At 35.0% G+C, this 21,722-nt stretch overlaps 1 protein-coding gene across 4 annotated transcripts in view; it reads right to left on the reverse strand.

Annotated features, from left to right (window-relative positions):
- DPY19L1 (dpy-19 like C-mannosyltransferase 1) overlaps window positions 1–21,722 on the reverse strand; it is a 53,366-nt gene that overhangs the window by 13,832 nt on the left and 17,812 nt on the right. For all 4 annotated transcript variants that reach the window (XM_082316967.1, XM_082316968.1, XM_082316970.1 and 1 more), the window contains 12 exons: window positions 19,615–19,672; window positions 16,048–16,139; window positions 13,877–13,976; window positions 12,524–12,601; window positions 10,447–10,533; window positions 8,880–8,939; window positions 6,487–6,567; window positions 5,607–5,708; window positions 4,779–4,850; window positions 3,296–3,345; window positions 2,230–2,254; window positions 968–1,087 (listed from right to left, as the gene is read on the reverse strand). In XM_082316967.1, the coding sequence (XP_082173093.1) occupies window positions 968–1,087; window positions 2,230–2,254; window positions 3,296–3,345; window positions 4,779–4,850; window positions 5,607–5,708; window positions 6,487–6,567; window positions 8,880–8,939; window positions 10,447–10,533; window positions 12,524–12,601; window positions 13,877–13,976; window positions 16,048–16,139; window positions 19,615–19,672 (925 nt within the window). The remainder of the gene's footprint in view (window positions 1–967; window positions 1,088–2,229; window positions 2,255–3,295; window positions 3,346–4,778; window positions 4,851–5,606; window positions 5,709–6,486; window positions 6,568–8,879; window positions 8,940–10,446; window positions 10,534–12,523; window positions 12,602–13,876; window positions 13,977–16,047; window positions 16,140–19,614; window positions 19,673–21,722) is intronic.

Raw genomic sequence — 21,722 nt, forward strand, 5'->3', positions numbered from 1 at the left:
CAGCCTGTTGAGGTCCCTCTGGATGGCAGCACACCCATCTGGTATACCAGCCACTCCTCCCAGTTTTGTACCACCAGCAAACTTGCTGAGGGTACACTCTATCCCATCATCCAGACCATTAACAAAGACATTGAATAAGACTGGACCCAGTACTGACCCCTGGGGTACACTGCTAGTTACTGGCCTTCCATCAGACTTTGTACCACTGATCACCCTTCTCTAGGCCCAGTCGTTCAGCCAGTTTTCCATCTACCTCCCTGTCTGCTTCCCAGAAAAAGGACCGCTTACCCTACTTTTGCTGCAATTGCAAAGCTTCTAAAACAGCTCTTTAGATACAGATTCAATCAAGTTCACTTCTCCAAAACAGAGATACGGAAACATGGAAAGCCAATTCTAAGATCTTTTATATCTGGAGAATATCTAGTAACACTTCATGTTATGGATGATTTCAAGGTAGGAAAATTAAATCCGAATTAGGCATATGACTTTTGATTTTTAAGGCCGAAATGTTTTCAACATGCAAGACTTCAAAACTATACTTCTGGAAAGAATTAATATGCAAAAAGCATGCAAGGCAATAAGCTCTAAAGAGCTGTGAAAACACAGTGTAAACAAAGTCAAACACTGTTTGGATTAGATTAATAGTCAATAAAAAACTTGCAATGGCATAGAAATGTGTAAATACAGTAAAATCCAGTGCATGTCTCTCTATGCTCAAGCTCAATACACAGCATATTAACTCATGTAACAATGCAATTGGGCAAGTCGCATAAAACGACATTTGCTTTATCTGGGGAGAGGGAAGAATGGAACTTGTGTAACCATATTTTTTGACAGGCAATACAATCTGGTTTATTTTTAACTAGTACACTCAGATTCAGCAATTACTCAGAAATTTGCTTTAGGACAAATATCTCGGTAATACTGTAAGTACTGACATAGACACAGGATTAAAAAAAGACCTTACCTGTTTTGAACACACCAAGGAAGCCATAACACACAGATGTGGTGTCAAAAACAGTTTTAGTCTCATGATTAAAATTGCTAGGACACTGTATGCCAACAGCTGCAATGCATGGTATACCAGCTGCAAAAAAACAAAACAAAACAAAACAAACCCACCACACAAAAAAGCATATTTGCATACATTTCATTTGTATCTTAAACATACAACTTCATTTTCAGCACTGTGTAAATGACAAGCTTGTCTGAAAAAGAGTTAAAGTCAAAGTAAAGATCTTCACATTTCAGATAGCGATAAGGACTTTCTGTTATCTTTTTTCTCAAGTGTATTTAGTATGCTAAGGTATGGAACAACAGGAAGGATAAATATTAACAATAAACCAAAAGAAGCTGGAGAAATGGCTAGCTATGCAAATGATCCTGAAACATAAACAGGCAAGAACATACGTAAAATTTCTTGTATAACTTCTTTATAGAAGTGAGGAGACCTTACTATTCAAGACCTAAAATACCTAAGTATGAAAGGAAAGAAGCAAATAAAATCATTCCTTGGTACTCACACAACCACAGGCAGCTTGCTTTGGTATTCTCAAAAAAGGTTAAAAAGCAGAGATATCACTCACCACTCCTAATGTTGAATCTATGCTACTTTTGGAAGTGCTGTGGTAAATCATAGAGGCATATTTGCAATCGGTGCTTAATTGATTATCATATTTTGAACAGCATGAGATTCATCTCATAGCACAAACCACAAATAAACTGCTGTTAAGAAAGTTTTGCACTGTCCTTGTTGACTTAATTGCAAGTAAAGAAACCACATAACAAAGGTGCCATTCAATTGTATTCTTTGCATAATTTTATTAAAAGAACTACATGTAGAATTATTTTCATTATGTCATATTTCAAATCAGAACTTTAACATTATCTGACACATGAAGCCCCAGTAAAGGAACCAATCTCCTCAGTCTATATGGGGAAAATGGAAGGTCCAGCATAATTTCAGCATCTTTCTGTACTGCTACAGGAAAAGCCTAAAAGAATCCTCTCTTGCACTGCCACCCCGCCATTAGCTAGTATATTTTTTTGTTCAATGTTCCAGAGTTATTCTGGTGACGTACCAGACCCAATTTAAGACAAGGGAATAAAAGATACAAATACTCACCTTAAAACAAACCGTGTATCAGGATCAGACCATTGCAACCTGTATTTCAATACTGAGTACTCACATTAACATACAAATAAAATTGCACAGAAACAGAATCTTACCTCACCATGGTTAAAGCGATCCTCTCTAAATAAAAAACAGAAAATCCCATTATTTGTTTAGGTACTACAGAAGCACTGGTTTTACTTTGAACTCATCTATAGTGGCTCTAGACAACTAATCCAGTAAGCATGAGTCAGTACCTGCAGAGACTGTTTTCCCCTCTATAACAAGCTTTGAAATATATAGCGAATCAGTACCTATCCTCCTCAATCCCTATTACTTCAGTAATGTAAGAAAGGCAGAACACTGGTACCAAAAAAAGAGTCAGTCATTTACTCAGGTACTACATAGATTGGTTTTGGATTCTCAAAAGGCAATACAAATATGAAAAGAGTCAGAATCACGTATACTTGTTCCTCTCCAAAAACATCTGTGAAGGCAACATGCTGCATCCTGCTCACATCTGTTGAAATTTTGATAATGGCCATTAGACTATGGATAGCAGAGATCACTGAAATGATTAGCGATAAATTAAAAAAAACAAAACAAAACCACAAAAAACCCCCAAAAAAACTGGAAGCCAAAAGATACGTCAGGGAAATGACAACATTCAATTGGACAAATTGACTGCTCTTGAGCACAGCATCAACGAGTGATGCCAAATGGCTGTGACAGGCAGAGCATGTATTACAGATATTTAGAAAATAAAATTAATACAGTTGGGATCCCTTCCTAAAGATGAAACTCAGGTATCTTTATAACCTGGAAAAAAATTAATGGGGAAGAAAGAATTTGCATTCACTATTTATAGGAGAAAAGCGAATAAGTACATAAATAAATATTGGTTTAGGAACAGAGCAGAAAAAAAGACGATGAAATAGAAAATTTTGGGGTAAGAGGGTTAAGATGTCTAAAACTAAGTTCAGCAGCTAAACTTAGTTTTAGACATCCTATAAAAATACCACATATAGTATATCCAAGCCATTCAGTTACTGAACTGTACATAATTTACCCTTCAAAAAGGACCAACATAATGTAGAATTCTGAAATATTTAGCATATAGCAAAACAAATAAAATTCCAGCAGAAAATTCAGTTTTACATTAAAAAAGAAGACAAAATTTACCTTTCATTTTGGCCTGCCTGAGATAAGGCCCACATAAGATATTTAATTGCCTGAAGAAAACAAGAGCCAACAAAAAGTATGAGTAAACGTCCAAAAGCATTCTAAAGCATTTTCAACATTTGCTAAATTAAATTACACCTGGGTAATCTCATTTTGAGATAATGCTAAGATTAAGACATGCAATGTTTTAGCTAAAAATTCTTTCTGAGGATGTTTAATTAGCCAGGCAGTTAGCAGTTATCCCATCTGTTCCTGTGTAAACTCTAAGTTGTTTTTACACAAATTATACATAATCAAATTTACAAAAACAGTTATAAACTTTAGTTATAGTACTCATCAGCTAAGTGACAGAAATTTTTTTGGCACTTAACATCAAAGCAAGTTTTACCACTGACTCAGGACTGGACCTTTGCAAAAATCCATGCAAGGAGAATACAGAATTTTAAGCAAATATTTTTAAAAACCTCTATTTTATCTAACTGTACTGGGTTTACATGGCAAGGTTTTGGTAGCAGGGGGGCTGCAGGGGTGGCTTCTTGTGAGAAGAGACCAGGGGCTGCCCCCCTGTCAGTCACAGCCAATTCCAGCCAGCTCCAAAACAGATCTACCACTGGCCAAAGCTGAGCGCATCAGCGATACATGGTTGAGCCTCTGTTGATAACATGTTTAAGAAAAGGTAAAAGACACTGTGCAGCAGCTTTAAGAGAGGGCAATGAGAAAAATGGGACAGAAACAACTCTGAAGACACCAAGGTCAGTGAAAGAGGGAGAGGAGGTGCTCCAGAAGGCAGAGCAGAGATTCCCCCGCAGCTTGTTGAGAAGACCATGGTGATGCAGGTTTTCCCCCTAGAGCCCATGGAGGACCATGGTGGAGCAGATATCCACCTGCAGCCTGTGGAGGACCCCGTGCCAGAGCAGGTGGACATGCCACGAAGGAAGCTGCAACCCATGGAGAGCTCACACAGGAGCAAACTCCTGGCAGGAACTGCAGCTTGTGGAAAGGAGCCCACACAGGAGCAGGTTTCCTGTGACCCCGAAGGACTGTACCCCATGGAAAAGACCCATGCTGGAGCAGTTCTTAAAGAACTGCAGCCTGTGGGAGGGACCCATTGAGCCTGGAAAGAAGGGGGTGGGGATAAGGGGAAGATGTTTTTAGTTTTGGTTTTGTTTCTCACAATCCTACTCTATTTTTAATTGACAATAAATTAAATTAGTCTTCCCCAATTCAAGTCTGTTTTGCTCAGGACAGTAAATCAGTGAGTGATCTCCCTGTCCTTACCTTGATCCATGAGATTTTTCAACTCTTCTTTTCCCCTGTCCTGCTGAGGGCAGGGAATGACAGCACAGCTTGGAGGGCACCTGGCTGCCAGCCAAGGTTAACCCACCACACTAACTTCTTCCCATCTCAAAATAAATAGTGATCCCTTCAATAAACCTAAAAAGTAAATTCAAGGCAAAGGTGATTCACTAAATCAATCACTTACCCTTTTGATGATTAGCCCCAAAACCACCAGAACAACTGGTAATAGCAGAGTCTTTGTGTATCTTACTGGAGTCTACAATGGAAATAAACTGCATTAATTGCTTTTCATTCACCTATAATTACTTCAATGGTCATTTTAAAGAAAACAATATGAAGTTTTCTTCCTCGAGTAAAATGTAAATTTAAACATTCAATAAGAACAAAGCAAGCTTGAAGAAACTCAAATTTAAACTCCACCCAGCAATCACACTAGAGGTCACAATACTAGCATCATTAGTACATTAATCCAAGTTCTTTGGCAAGCCACCCAAAGACTAAAAGTAGATTGTATCTTATCTGAATTTGAGTACTATGGGTTGAGTAGCCTATAAATGTTTTAAATGCATATCTAGATACTGATGAACTAAAAGAAGTCTACTAACACCACATTAAGAAGCTTTGATGCTCTTCTGTAGTCTAAATCTACCACACAAGACCTTTGCAGCTCTCAGTAAATTTTCCACATACTCAAAACCAGTTACTGACAGCCACATAAAATCTTAAGTTCGCAAAACTGTAACCTTTCATTTATCCCTGAGTAAGCATTTCTTTCATTCAAGCAAGCACATTTATTAGATCCAAAATCAAAACATTGTTTTGTTTTTAGTTCATTTAAAAGCAATAAAACCAGTTAAATTTAGCTTAAGTTCATTAATGTCTCTAACTTCACGAGTAAGCACTTGAACTGATGATGGCAGTAGGAGGTTATGGCTCTCAGACGCTTTAAGTTATAAATTAAGATAAAACAAAAAGTTCCCTCTTCCATAATAATCTATTTTGATCAAATTACCTCTTTTTCCATGAAGTCAAACTCTGCAGCACAGGTATACATTAATGTATCAAAATCCTTGTAGCCAATAAATTTAGATTTTAATATATTTCCTATATGAGCCTGGTAGGATATACAGAAAAAAAAGCTGTAGTAAGCAAAAACTGTCCTGTTTTCCACAACAAAGCAGCTTAAATGTACATGAGAAATATTTTTAATTAGAACAGAAGTTTATTCCAATTATTATTACAATATTGTTATAAGAGCACCAAAAATCTATTCTGGTATATTAAATGCCATCTTTGAGTGTAACACAGATTGGACTGTGTTAAATAAAAAGCAGAAAGCAGCAGAAAAAGGGTGTTACCATTGCAACTGGGTTCAACAAGAGTATAGTTTTGCATACTCATATTTTAAGATATGAGCTTCCCATCTTTTGCCCCTTGATGCATATCTGCAGATAGGCTTTTAACAGTAGAATCTGACAATAAAGGGGTTGAAGTGAAGCGAGGAGTCCTAGTTACAACAAGCATTTGAAAGCTGTGTTAAACATTAGCTTCAGAGGAGAATAAACTAAGATATTGAGTAAATAAAGAAAAGATGTAGGTAGAAGATATCCAAAAAATAAACAAAGATCTATAAATCCACATTTAAAAACAAACACACAGAGCATTTACTGATTCAATAGAAAAAACATTTGTCTTTTCACAAACCATGGTAGTAACACCTCAAAGTGATAATACATAATGAATGAGAAAGCAAATAGGCAATCCCCTTCTCATTTCTGCAAAACAGATCTTGGAATATCAGGAAAGTATACCAGAAGATGCCAAAATCAAAATATTGAGAAATAAAAAATTTTTGAAAGACACCAACCAGATACTCAGATAAGAGAACTTACATCATCAGCTATTCCAAACACTAAAGAAGTTAGGTATTTCAAGGCGACTGTCCCAAATAACCAGGCACATCCTTCAATGACCTTAAAAAAATATATTTGGAATGAAATAAACATGTCTCTACAAACTTTTAAAGAAACCTTTTCTTTTTTAAAAGGTCTATTAAATTTAGCTACTAGTTACAAACTCTCCTATGTTATCACCAATGAGTACAGTAATTTCTAACCAATTACACTTCCTACATTTCAGTACACTGGGGTGTTTTAAGGTTTTTTGTATTTTCTATTACTGCTGAAATAATTTTGTGCAACTGATTTACATTATGGCTGTACCGCTGAATACAAGGTTGTAGCAGAGGAGGTACCAGAAAGACTAAATTCTTGGCAATCTAGCTTAATCTATTTTACTCTTTATAAAATTGGATCAACTGAACAGGACAACCTGGCTCAGTATCTTGTATCTGGGACCAGCAGCAGATGCTTTCAGAGATAATATAACAACAAAATACAAACTGATCTTTACCCTAATGTAACCAGGGTTGTTATGTGACAATGGGTTGCATTCAATCATCCCATTTAATAGCTGTAAATGAACCTAAATACCTAGGAGGTACCTAGTCCTTTTCTGAATGCCTCTTTTTTTTTTTTTTGCTTCCACAGTATCTTTCTTCTCTCTTATAAGCTTATTGCTGCTAGCATAAGGGGCACTAAATAAACAATAATTATATCCTACTTCTATTCACTGGCTTTGTCATACTGATCTTTATTTTACAAGATGTAGAATTCTAACCGATTGTAAAATCTCAGCTATTTAGCAATTCTACATTAATAATCATCTTCATACTCTGTCTACTTAAATTTGATGGTAGTACATTTTGGGGGACAGCATTCTATCTTTTTTTTTTTTTTTTTTTTTTTTTTTTTAAGTAAGACGCACTGACTGATACTGCATGCAATATTTAGGACACCAAATATGAGTTTACAAAATAAAAAAAAAATATTTTCTGCTTTCTCTACAGTTCCTTCTCCATGACTTCCATCTATTTTCCTTTTTGATGCCTGCTCAGTAATGAATTGATGTGTTCAGAGAACTTTTCATTAGAATACCAAGAATTCTCTGCTGAGTGGCAAGGACTTATTTAGGATCAATTATTTTACACACATACTTAAGGGTGGTGGTGGTCTTCTTTTGAAAACTTAGCATTTAATCCCACCCTTTGTTTCTTACCTTCTAACATTTACACCTTATCCCATGGAGCTTACTTTCTTTTATAGTTCCAGTTAGATATCTTCCCCAAAAGGTTTCAAGTGCATTGCATTCACCCACACACCCTTATCTACATCCTTCAAAGAAGTCAAATACATTTGCAAGGCATGCCTTCCTTTCACACAGGCTGTATCAGACCTATCTCATTATACCGCCTATACATATAGCTTTAACAACTTCATCACTGTTGAAGTTTTCATTCTTTTACAAAAGTTAGACTTATTGGCCTGCAGTTCCACAAATGCCTTGGGTCTCCTTTTTAAAAACTGACATGAGATTTGCCTACACTCCATTTCCCCTGGTACCACAGCTAACTACATTGGCAGGTTATACATACACTGTAGTTTGTTATAAATATATTTTTTAATTCCTTTATATTCTAATTCCTTTATAATAACTGTATGAATTTCATCCAGTTTTGCTAACAGGTTACTCTTCATTTAACAAGAATGCTGGTCTTAAGCCAGGCATAGTCTCGGTAGGCTCCCACTTCAGGTGTTTTACAAGGTAATGTTATGTCTTAAGCAGCAAGGTGCTTCACATGTTTTCTACCGTGTTGTATTTTATTTGTCCTAGTTTTGGGCGTGTCCTCCATGTCTGGACATGACTTCTACTGCCCTCAAACCCCACCCAAACACCTTACAGTGTTTTACTCCAACTTGCTTCCTTTACTTCGTTATGTAATTTTAAGTTGCTTGCTGTTATAAAAAACATCCTAAAAAATTATATAGGAGAATATCTAATGTAGTATCTTAATCTCCATTTCTGCAAGCACTGTTAGCCTTTTACTTGCCTTTTCTAAATTGTCCTTTATTTTAAAGGGATTTTCATACAGATCTTAGGTGTTGTAAACATGTTTAAGTTGGTAATTTAAAATGAAATGTGTTGCCATTTGAAGGCTATTTCAATTTTCTGATATAAATGTATGTTTATGCCCCTTTTCTTCCTTCAGTAATTTAAGATTAATTTCTGGGAATATGGACAATTTACTTAAAGAGAGTAGCTCAGCTATATTTCTTGATTTTCAACTATTAGAAACTAAACCAGAACTTATTTCTCTATTTCATTAAAACAAAAAAAAAGAAGTCATACTTCTTTTCTGAAATTCAAAATATAGGAAATTCCTTACCCATAGATAGACTTCTCTTCTGCCGCTTTTCAAGACTTTTGGACTCAATTCAAGAATTCCCTAATAATAAAATGAATGTACATTTTCAGGTAACATATAGTAACAAGAAGATATTCCAGTACCCTGGATGAGGGGTTTTTTTGTTTTGGTAAGCGCCTATTGTACCACACAGCTATTTATTAAAAAACCCTCCATTATTAATACAACCTGAAATATGAATGAATGTAGAATATGGCGATTTCACCCTGCACTGCCAAAACATGCCAACATAAAAACTCTTAGTGCAGTTTATATGCAATTAATGGAAGACTACTCTTCTTCCTAACAAGTAAGATTCTGTATTATCCAGTTCTAAGCTTCTTTAAATCAAAGCCAATGGGAAACTGAATTATGTCTGCTTCCACGAATGACAAGACACACCTGAAGCAATAAATAAATTACTGGCAGCAATAAATAAATTACTGGCAGCATAGTATAAACAATTTTCAAACAAGGCAACAGAATATGGGGGGCGGGAGAAGTTACTGATATTTTTCTGTCTCACATTATGTTTCTCATTTTGTGACAAAAGGACGGCTCACTTTAAGCTAATTTGATGAACAAAGTAATTAAGAAAAACTGAGAATGAATTTAAAAGCTTTCAGAAACCCAGTCCGTATGTGACACTAAGACTGAGACTACTATAAGCACCCAAATAATAGACAAACAATAAATATTTTTCCAAAGCAGAAAATAAGCAAGAAATTCAATGTACCTGTACTTACTATACAGTTACAAAAGCTGCTACAAGAAACTAGAGTGGGTTTATAACAAGCAAACTATACTACAGCAAATACCTGTAGCCAAGGCAGCTTATTCTTAGCGTGAGACATTACCACTGTTTTGCCAATGGACAAAATATAAAAAAAGAAAAAAAAAAAAAATCACTGAGCTCACCCCAAGCTTCTAGGAGAGGCAAAAACAATCAGAAATGGAGATGATTTGTAGTATGCTAAACTAGATCTGTTCACACAATCTTATGTATGAAACTGAAAGACGCTGGGGGTTGGTTTTCCTATTTAAGGAAAAATTAAGACAGTAAATGATAAGATGATGTATCTTCAGTGAATAATTTCACTAACATGGCAGTACGACTCAGCAGTTTCAAATAGTCCAAAACCCAATGTTATATATGTTTTAGTCTTTGTTCTGCATTTGCAGTTTCACAATCAATAAAGAAGCATTTAAAACAAACTCCTTGCTCATGTTCTTGTTTTACGATTATTCTGGTCAAAAATACATATGTGGTAAATTTTATATTTTTGTAAAAAGAAGAGAGCTACAAAAACAAGAGAAGTGAGCCTTAACTCAATTTCTCTTATGAAGAGGTCTTGGTGTAAAACCATGATTTTTTAAATTAGTATTTACCCATTCTCTAAACATCTTTAAGGTCTAATTCTGTTTGTCATGTGAAAGATTTCTCAACTATCTTGTAATGCAGTAGTTTCACATTTTACATCAACACATACATAACAGTACACCATTACAGTCTTAGCATGTCATATGATTTTTTTCTTAAACAACTTACCCAGATAACTACTAAAGATGCAGCATAATATGATGTCAATAACATTGAATTACCAAACATCAGAATAAAACACACTACAAGAGATACCTGAAAGAAGAAAATAAAAATAATTAAATTTAAAATAGAAAAGGAAAGAATTGCCCAAGTATAGAAATTACTTTGTATCAACAGCTTTAAATTTAAAGAAACCTACTTCACAGCAAGTGCAAGCTTGATACTCAGCTTACAGAATTGTTCTGAAAACACTGATTATAAGAGCTTAATGGCAACAGGTAGCCAAGTGTAGATTATTATGTTAATTTACATTTTAAAAGTACTTATAGACAAAAACACTTGATCATAGGACTAACTCATCTTACACGATATACCAGCTACATTTTTGAAGTTATTCCTAACATATTCATTTTTTTCAAATTACTGTATTATTTTTCCATCCTGTTTATTATCTTTCAGAATTCTGGACAAACACAGAAGTGTGAACATAAAATGTCTGTTGTCTTCTTTCTTCCAAACTGAGAAGCATATATTTAAAATATAATCATCACCACAGTCAAGAAAGCAGAACTCTGACTGTTTGGTTATGCGCGCTTAACTACATGAGGTTGAAAGTCAAGGCTGAAATACAACTTTTATTTGCCATCCTCACCTCCTACTGTGCTTTCTTTTTAATAGAAAGCAAGCTGAATTATATTTTCTAACTTGGAGAGCAAAATCAATGATCAATCTCTGCCTTCTTTTATACACAGGAATAAAGAAAAATAATGTAGTTATTTGTAAAATATGCAGACTTTTGTACTCTGCCCCCCCAGTTAGACTTTCATTTTCCACAGAATGGTGGGGGGGAGCAAAAATTGAAAATACCACAAAACAAAGACTGGCAGTTTACCCAGTCTCATTAAGGTTTCTCTGTAATGTAACATGATTGCTTATCGATCTGAAAATAGGCTTTTTATGACACTTTGGCACCAAAATTATGATATAGCTATTGACATAAGCCAAAAGGCTTAAGTAATTCATCCTGCTTCTATCAAAAAAATTACTAAACCAAGATTCTTATTTGCAAATTTTCCTAGTAAATCTGATTAGGAACAAGCATTTGGTGTCCCACATTTATATCAGAAATGAGTTGAATAGAACTTACTGCCTTTAATTTACCATTTACAGTATTTCAAAATATGTTTGAAAACATATGAAATATAATTTAGCCCAAAGCTTCTTTCCTGTGGTAATCATTCTCTTTTTGCCCACTGAGTTTGCATAGCACAATTTTAGAAAAAATATATTTTTAAAGGCAACTGTACTTCTTCAAAAAAGTTGTTTACATCTTCCTGTATATTTAAAACTGTAATCTCGCTTTAAAGAACAAAACTCCTGGTAGCAAAATTTGATCATTATCTTAACTTTAAAAATGAAAATCAGATCTATTACACAGAAACTTAGATGCCTTTTATTTATTGTCTCCTTCCTTTGTTGACTTTCTCAAACATTTTTGAAACAACAGTTTTTCCTCAGACTAGTTCCTTTGTCCTCCTTTTATCTCCCCAAACAGTTCAACCACAACATCTCTGCATGGTCAAGACTACAGTAGCCTTAAAAACCCAGTTTTACTTGGGGTTCTTCTCCTTCCGCGATAAAGGCTTACTAAGAGTAAGTTTTGACTTACTAACATCTCATTCTTTTGTTTCTACTAACCTATGGCATGAGATGAATGCTGCCTTTACAACTTTTTATTGCTTATGCTCTGTTACTTGGTATGTTTTCTAGTCTGTTGTTTTAGACAGTATCTTCAAGTCCATGGAATGTGTAGAGACAGAAAGGAGAGGCAAATACTTCTACAAATCTTTTAGGTTGATAATTTTTCTGGAGTTCAAAAATTCCTGTGCGCCAAAGGGATTCTAGTTTCTGACACTGTGATATAAACATACATAAGATCAAATATTCAAATCCAGGCCCCTCCCTCCCTTATTATTGCATCTTTTCAACCATCTTGCAACTAAGGAAAACACTTCAGACAAATGGCTTCTTTTGATGCTCTGACCTGTTTGAGGGGATTTAAGTTTTTTAAAAAAAGTATTACCATATGAGCAGAGAGTATCTTCTGTAATTTGCAGGAGTCAATATAACCCATAATACACACAGCAAATAATGAAGCTATCTAGAATCAAAAGTGAAAGATAAGTTAAAACAATTTGCAGTGGTTTATTCTTTCTAGCAGAATACACATTCATACAAAAAAGTGATTATTTAAACAATCATAAACTAACTTTTATTGCTCTTTTAAATAAATACTAAGCCAATCCATAATGATTTGTTTCAAAAAACCTATTGTGGTGCTCTGAATAACAATTATCAAACATATTTGAATATTTAAGAAATAAGTATTCAGCTTTATAAAAATGCAAGTTATCAAAACACAGCACTAACACATCATCTTTCACCCTTAGATTTTTAAAACAAAACAAACCCAAAAAATCATTCATTAACATTATTTAACCTTAACTTTTCAGCAAAGTATAGGAACATCCATAATTTGCTGCTGAGGAAAACGAGATTCAATAATGAGGCAGCTTGCTAAAAGTCACATGGGAAATTAATGAAATTATGACTTTAACCTGTAACTTCAAATTTCAGGCCCAGCGTCTTAAACAGGTTATAGCAATGAGCTTCTCACAGTACTTTACAGAATTTAATGGCTTCCTCTTCTGCAGTTAGAAAATTTGCATACCACAGCATATATTGATTGTTTAAGACTATCAACTCAAACCGAGCAACATCTGCTTCAAGTAGGACAGACAAGTGAAAAGGTATGGAGACACAGATGGATTTCAATCAACAGGCTACATTTCAATCAGTTTAAACACTAAAAAAGTATGCTGTATGACAGTATCCTATTGCTCACATTAGCATTTACTATATTTCAACACTACCTAAAATTACCTCAACTGTCTGAACTCTCAGACAGTAAGATTATGCCACTACACACAGGCTCATCAAAATTAAGCAGGAAATCATGCAAAATCATGCCAGATATTACATGCCATGCAAACATTGCTCCATTTAAAATTTTGGAATAGCCCAAAGAGATGCAAGGTCAATGCCTTTTTAATTTTTGTCCTTCAATATACCAAGTTTTTTCTTGTTCTGCACTTGTTCTAATGTACTGATCTTAGGCTGGAGGCTGTTTTTAAGAAAAAAGTAAATTTTTTAGTCCTGGAAACAGAGGACTGAGTGGTGTAAATGGTCAACTCTTAAATTTAAGACTAGAAAAGTATTGATGGAATAAATGGTGTGAATCCTTCCTGAGAGCAAGACTGAAATCTGGCTAAAAGGAAAGCATTGGTATAGTTGTGAATTCAGTGGCTGTCTATACAAAGTAGTCAATTTGCCTAAAAAAGACAAAGAGGCTATTTAGAGGTGAATATGGTCTTACCTGTGTTAGAAGAACAAACTGAGCAAACTGCCAGGGAAGCATGAAAAAGATATTAGAAACACACAGTGCAATCAAGCTTCCTGTATTAATATTCGGAATCCTTGGGAAAAAGAGACAGAATAGGCATCAGTAAGTAAAATTACACAGGTGTTTGCATATTATTGAAAAGTACAATAGAGAATGCAATAAAAACAAAGTTACCTCGGAAGTTAGCTGGCAATGTTGATCAACTACAAATCACACACTGCTCAAGTAAATCTAATATCCATTTTCTATCAGCTTCCAAAAACAACAGTTCTGATGCTTAATATTTTGTAACTATTTGATGAGTCACTCATTACCAAACCAGTCTTCTCCTGGCAGCATGCAATATAGCAGGCCAAACTATGTCACTTGCAGTGGTCCACCTTCTTGTAACAACTCTACAGTCAGGTCACAACCTGACCATTTCAGCTGGGATCACAATTATTCTCAGAACAGTCCGCATTTGAAAGTGATTTCACTCCTCTCTCTCTCACATTTCTTCCATATTTACTTTCTGCAACTTTCTGCTAGCAATTCTGAGTGAGGTTTCAGGGCAGGAGACAATGACAAATACATGAAACTCATCTTTAATGGAAAACAGCCCATTCTCTATGTCCTGCTATAAGTGTTATTTCTTTAATCCTGTGTTAGCTTTGTGTTCACTTCGGAAACATGTCATGCTTCAAATTTCACTAAGTGGCCTCCAACAGATGAAGACACCATAAATATTCTGCTGTAAAACCCAAATCCAACAGATTACAGCAGTCTCACCAAATTCCGTAAAATTTTCTTCAGCTTCTTTTGCAAAGCCTCAAGATCAACTTCTATTGGAAGTCATGCTGAGCATGAGTCTAATGTATTAAGTAATGTATTATACAAATGTGATACAAATAATGGAGAATTTAAGTTCTAGGCTCTGTTTCAAAAGATAGTTTCTATATTTCATTGGAACACTGCTATACATAAAACAGAGCTGCTCTTGAAGCAGGAATTATAACTGAGAAACAGGAAGTTAAAATGTTTTATCCCCTTTTTGGAACCTCGCTCTGAAATGCTTAAATTAAATATCTACTTCTCATCGGTAAGCAAGCCCAAGCACTATGTTACGTACCAAGATTTGAAGAACAGGAGTGAATCTATCTAATCAAGAAGTGTCATAATTATAGGTACAGAATATATGTGCTCTGATCACCCTAACTTCAAGTGTAATTTCCTCATTTTTTGTTTGACCTCACGATTTAGCACTAAATGAACACGTGTCTTTCTAGTATGAAATCTAGCAATGACTCTGCAAACTATTCCTCAAAATATTTTTCTAGACAGCATGTATCTTTTCCTCACCTAAAAACCACAAGTCAGTGACGAGGACAAAATATTTTTGGTTTAATCATCAATAAGTACAAATCAGTATGACCTAATAAAGGAAAAATTAGGGTTACAAGTACAAAGTTCATCTAGATTATAAATACACTGCAAATCTGATGCAATGGAGTTGATGGAAAAGCCCTCAAGTATTAACGATCATGCTTATTTTTCAAAACAGAGGCAAGACAGTAACGCAATCATGTTGCAAGCCAGAAACAACCACTGAAAAGCAGGGCTAATGCACTCAAGAGCATCCCTGCGTTAATGTAATTAGATTGCTCTAAATCATTGAACTAGTTAATTAGACTAGTTAATTAGTCATAGAAAAATGCAAGAACATACTAGCTTATGGGTGCCTATAGCATCCTCTGTTGCATAGCATAGGCTTATTCTAAGTGCAACCAACATACCACTTCCAAGAGGGACAAAACCAATTGATGGAGTATCAGCTTGTTTCTCATGGGTAGGAAGTGACATCAACCAAAAATTCTGATTTTTTTAGTTTAGATACGTATTTGCCAACACAGTAATTCTGATTTTTATTTTAATCATGTCTTCAAGTTGCAAAGTTTTTCCTTTTAGTAAGTGAGTAATATGACTGCAGTTCTACTGGTGCAGCGTCTGCAATGTAACAGCCACAGGAAAGTTTTTATGTTAATGATATCATTGCTACAGCACAGAGACACTTAAATAGATATTTAAATAAATGCATTTAAATAAATGTCCTGTGACATTCAATTTTTTAAATCCTTGTAAAGAGTTAAGTATAAATTGAGAGGTACCTGAGAATATAGGTCAAAAGTAACATCTGAAGCACAAGGAAAGGGTATGAGAAACTTTCACGAAGAGGTGGAGTCCACATGACGCGAGTGCACTAAAAATAAGAACTGAGTTAGATGATAACATTTGCTGCTACATTTCCATAAAACAATGCATTTCTATTTCACAATGAATGACCACAGATACTTCAATAAAGCAAAACCCAAGCTACGTGAGATTTTAGTCACAAACTTAAAAAAAACAAGCCAGGAAGCAGAAAAGAGGAGGAAAAAGGAAGCAGCTTCCAGACTTGAGGTCTATGATGTGCTGTTTAATTAAAATAGATCACTGCTTTTCCAAAATTAAATGTGGCAGCTAGAGAACATCCAAGAAAAAAGCCAGGACAGCAGCTGCTTGTCCCTGCTACTGCTGAAATTGACAACTCATTCAAGTAACTAAAACCATTCTCAAATTCAAGCACTGACTTGCCACACTTAGACAGTGTGTGGGGAGAGGATCTGAAGGATAAACCAACATACTCTTCATTATGCTAGAGTTCTCTAGGTTATAAACTTTTCACATTTCTACTAGCAACAGGACAGAAAGTATAAAATCTAAAGCTGCCCTCCAAAACAGGCCAGTAAAATTAAACACATGAAATTAAGCTCTTACAGAGCTTATACTACCTTAGATACTTCACTCTTTAACCCTAATAAAACAAACCATAATACAAAGAAGTCAACTGAATAGCTTTTTTATTACTTTCTTAGGGTTCATGCCAAATGGCTCGGCTATAACTGTCATCTCCAATGTTTATATACATTGTATACTCTATAAAAAAATGCTTGCAGATGGCACTAACCATCAAAGACATAATTACAACTTTACAGGACAACTTTAACATACAAACAAATGGGCTTAAAATGGCTATCAATAGATTTGCACTAAAATTTAGAAGCAGGTTCTTTACAACTACAGGACAAAAAGGTAGTTCATCTTAACACGGACCATAATGAATTTATGAAAGCTTATAGGATGTTGATGCCAGGATGTTCCTCCTCCTTCGCTTCCTATAATCTTAAAACCATTTTTTAAAAGACTGTTTTACCAAAGAAGTCACTAGAATAAACATTATACAATTCCTTGCTTATGGTCTTGCTATTTCACCAATATATTAAGTGTCAAATAAATGTATAGAAATAGTGTAAAACAAATGCGAAGTACAGAAGCCTGTCACATTAATCAGTCCTTGCTGTCTAAAAGCACTCTCAGTAAAAGCTGCCACCTGATTACCACTAAAAGAAACCTTTCATAAATACATATACACTAATGTGTTGTCTTCAGCTAACTGCACAGATGTGATTAGTTAAAATTACTTTTATTAGCAATAAATATAATCATGATTATTCTAAAGCAGTGTAGTCTTTTGGATTATTTTTCAAGACTACAGCAATATTTGATTTACCAAATCTTTTGATACCGGAGGAGATAAAGACAGGAAAGAAATGATGAGCATATACAACCATAAAAAGGCACCATTACCTTAAAAGTGGATTGACTAATGTAGCCCGTGCTATTTTTCTATATTTGGAATGTAATACTAAACTCAATCATCTGTGGATGATTTATCAAGACTGTAAACTAACTTTGCTGCAGGTATAAATAAATCAGATCTGTCTAAGCTTGAAATTATTAAAACACAGTAGCACAAGCACAGCACAAATAAAAACATACTGCCTTAGGATCATCAGCTCAGTGCCAGAAGGCTAATCACTTTTACACAGCACTAGATCTGAGATACCAAGACTTGCAGATCATGCTTACTTATGCAGCTCAGTCCTATCCTTCCAGAAAACAAAAACAAATTTTTAGCAACTAGTCTAGGTCCACTGTACATACTGTTGAACCACATGCAAGATGATTTCCACAGAATCAAAGGCATATCGAAGAGTTAAATAATTTTTTTATATACACACACGTGCATATACACCCCTTGCATGTGATTCAACAGTATGCACAGTGAAGCTAGACCACCTACATATGTGTAACTACATATATTACCATAACTCTATATACGCAACAGTATCGAACTGCTCTTTCGTTAGGTACAGTACAAATGCAAATTTCATGTCGTTCTCCAAAACACACACATTATCTGTGTTTTTCCCCCAAGTCAAGCCATCCATAGAGAGAGCTGAGCTCTCCTACAGTCTCCTATGGATAGGAGAACTGCCTGTGCCACAGTGAAATAGATGTTTCTTTTCATGATTGCTACCACTACCTTTGAAGTTTTCAACTTGTTCCTTTCTGAAGTTACACTTTATCACCTTCAGCCACATGGCAAAACAGTCTGTACTATTAGTATTTCCTAGCAAGGGATAAAACGTTCACTTCACTTCAGAATGCCATTAAGAAGAATGGAAACCCACACAAAACTTTGTATTTACCCTCTAATAGTACCAAAAAAAAGTTCAGAAACTCTGTAACGCCTACCCGGTCTGGACCAGGCAGTTAACATCCATGGGTAAAAATTCTTCACAGAGGATATTTAGAGAAAAACATTTCAAATGAAACTTAGAAATAAAATAGCTATTTCATCACACAGGTTTTTGTTGTATAAGAAAACTGTCAAAGCTCACTATGAATAGAAGCATCTTTGATTCTGTTATGTGCAACTACATATTCTCACTACTCAGTTTTCTATCAAGTTCAGCTCAGTAAAATAAGAAAATAAAACTTAACTTTAACCCTTAACAAAATCATAAGGTAGCTAGTTTCCATCTAGAAAATTTTTACAGTACGGCTGCATTTTAAGTAAAATAAAACAAATATTTATATAAATTTATATACATAAAATGAACATAAAAAAACCCAGAAACACTGCCCGAGGGTATCAGAATAAAAGCCATGAGTTTTCTTCCAAAATATGAAACAATGACATGAACAGCATTAGCTGGGGACACAGGGAGATGTTTTAAGTGACAGGTTGTGGTTGTTTTTTTTGGTTTTTTGTTTTTTTTTTTTTGTTTTGTTTTTTTTTTTTTTGTAATGCAGCTTACTAAAGAAGTTTAGCATTGGAATTCTCTATAAACACATACAGTTTCTAAATTCTGTTTATCCTGGCTGTACCGTATCAGTACTACAGAGGTTTCTTTCCCTTTTTTTTTTGGTGTATGTATTCATGAATTTCCAGTAAAATACATAGCAATTTAAAGAAAACCTACTCCATTTCTGAAGCTTGTTCGTATGGTACATGTAGCCCAGTTATGTCTGGAATGGACACAAAACCAGAATATTTTGATGTTTTGAAACTCGAAGTCATTGTGCTACTAAGACTTCAATCTCAGCACCACTTTACAATATATTTCCTTTCTGAACTACTCTTTTTATTAACATCTAAGGAGACACATTGGACTGTGCTATACATTTTCGAGTCATAGCCTATTTTGCTTTCAGTAATGTCTTATTCCTTTTAAATTCATCCCCTAATAGATAAGCAATATGACTATCTTTAATGAAATGAGAATTAGCTTAAACCTAAAAAAAAAAAAAAAGGGGGTGGGGGGCAGTGGCTGGGGAGGGAAACCTACCTCTCCATGGTTGAAAAAGAAACACATCACGGTAACAAGGCCTCCCAGACGGCTCCCACTGTGAAAAGAACAAGAAAAATAGGTACAACAGAATCTCATAATGGTCAAAGCTGCTTAAAAAATGTGAAACGGCACTTATGTACAGCTAAGTTTATTGGGGGGGGAATGCTTTCAAGCATCAAGGGAAAGCAATCTACAGTGTACATACAATGTTAAAATACAAGTTAAGTCAGCTAATGTTTATTTTAGAGCAGACCACTCTTCATATATCAGCCCTTTTCTGCAGAACACCAATTTTAACGTAAGTAACTTGGAAAACGGCTATTCCACTCCTCACAAACTGTGGTTTAGATCATTACATCTGGTGCTTTATCTGCCATACGCAGAGCTTGGTCTTGAAAAGTGCCAAATTTTTTATTTTTTTTTTTAAACACCAGGCAATATAAATGGATTATTTCTTCCCTAAGGTGTTGAGCAGAAAACTTTAGAATTTGCACCGTCAGTCACCCAACAGGGAATTTTGGTCTGAATCTAAGACTATGTTAGGGTAATCAAATCAAGCACGTTCAAAAAACATATTTAGAAATTAACTCATTACATGGTCAATGCAAGATACAATTTAATTCTTATGTGAAATACTGTGATGTTAACATAAGAAAGTTTTTTTAAGCTCTTGACATAAGGATTTTTATACATTTCTAAACCCATCAAATTCACCTGATGAATAATTAGCACCATCGAGTCAACACTAAAACCAAAGATATTACTTAGATTTATCCCATCTCAAAACAGCAACAGATAAGGTTCCTATTTGTTTGACTAGATTTGTAATTACTCATGTCCTGTTATATAAAGCAAAGAACGTTTTTGTGCACACAAGTGCACTACTACTATGAATGACAGAATATACCGTTTTTGCTACTAAACAAAAGTACCAGTCAGCTGTGAAGATTCTTTAAAGAAAACAAACAAACAAACCTCAGATCCTCTCAGATCCTTCACCCATCACTAATATACAAGTCAAACAGAATCAGTGAGTTCTGGGTACAAAATCTAAGGATTAAAGATACCAGCTGAGTGCTAAAACAACCTCCAGGAATTGTGCATTCTTGCACCCAAAACTCAACCTTTCATTCCAAATTCTAAAAGCATCAACACTGAAACACAAAATGACTAAAAGAATATGCTTAATATTAAAAAATGTTAGTCTTAGAAACAAAGTAAACTAAAAATTTGCAAAAAACCCACCCAAAACCAGAAACAAAATTCAAGGTCTATGCTAAAGGTTAACATTGTGGTAAAACCTTAAAGTCTAGAATACAAAGGTCTTAATTGTGTTTTGAATGCTCTAGAGCTATCAGCCTCTATAAAGGATCACTAGTTTACTACAGGAGAAAAGATCAGAAATCTGTAGCGCAGAATAGGAAAATGCACTTTGTCAGTATCTTTTCCAGAAAAGGAAGTGAACAGAGCCTGTTTCACAGTGGGTTATGTATAGTGTTGAGTTAGACTGGTTATCTTCTAACAGTGCAATGCCATCATGTAGGAGATACAGTAGTTAAGCTTTTCTATGCCAATATAAAAGATGAAGGATAACTCTTTCCACTGAAACTCCCACACCATACTACAATTGGTAAAGTACATGCCCTTCAGTTGGAACCTACTTCCCCAATGTTTAATACAGAATAAACTAAATTTAATAAATAATTAGTAATTTTTAAAGAACTGCAGATGACCCGAAGAGTTACACTTTGTCTGGTAGAGTCAGCTCTGGAATAATGAAAGAACTAGTCTTTTGACTCCCTGGGTACAATAAGCTGAAGCTTAAGGTCATCTGGGGAAATGCTGGAATTCATTGTTGATTAACATGCAAGAAACAAAATACTGACAAAACACCGTCATAAGGAGATACGGGAAATTTACTGGTAGTTCCTCAAGACGCAGTATTTGGCAATCAGCTTCAGTATTCTGCCCCTTGACTACAAGAACAGAGAGGCAGGGAAGGCTGGGGGGAGACAGAATCTTACAATTGCATGAAGTACTTATCATCCAAATGCCATTCCTTTGTCCATTAAAAAACCCTAAAAAATGGCATGAGTTCTTGCCAT

This window comes from Platalea leucorodia, assembly GCF_965183815.1.
Source record: "Platalea leucorodia genome assembly, chromosome: 1".
NCBI classification, from domain to species: domain Eukaryota; kingdom Metazoa; phylum Chordata; class Aves; order Pelecaniformes; family Threskiornithidae; genus Platalea; species Platalea leucorodia.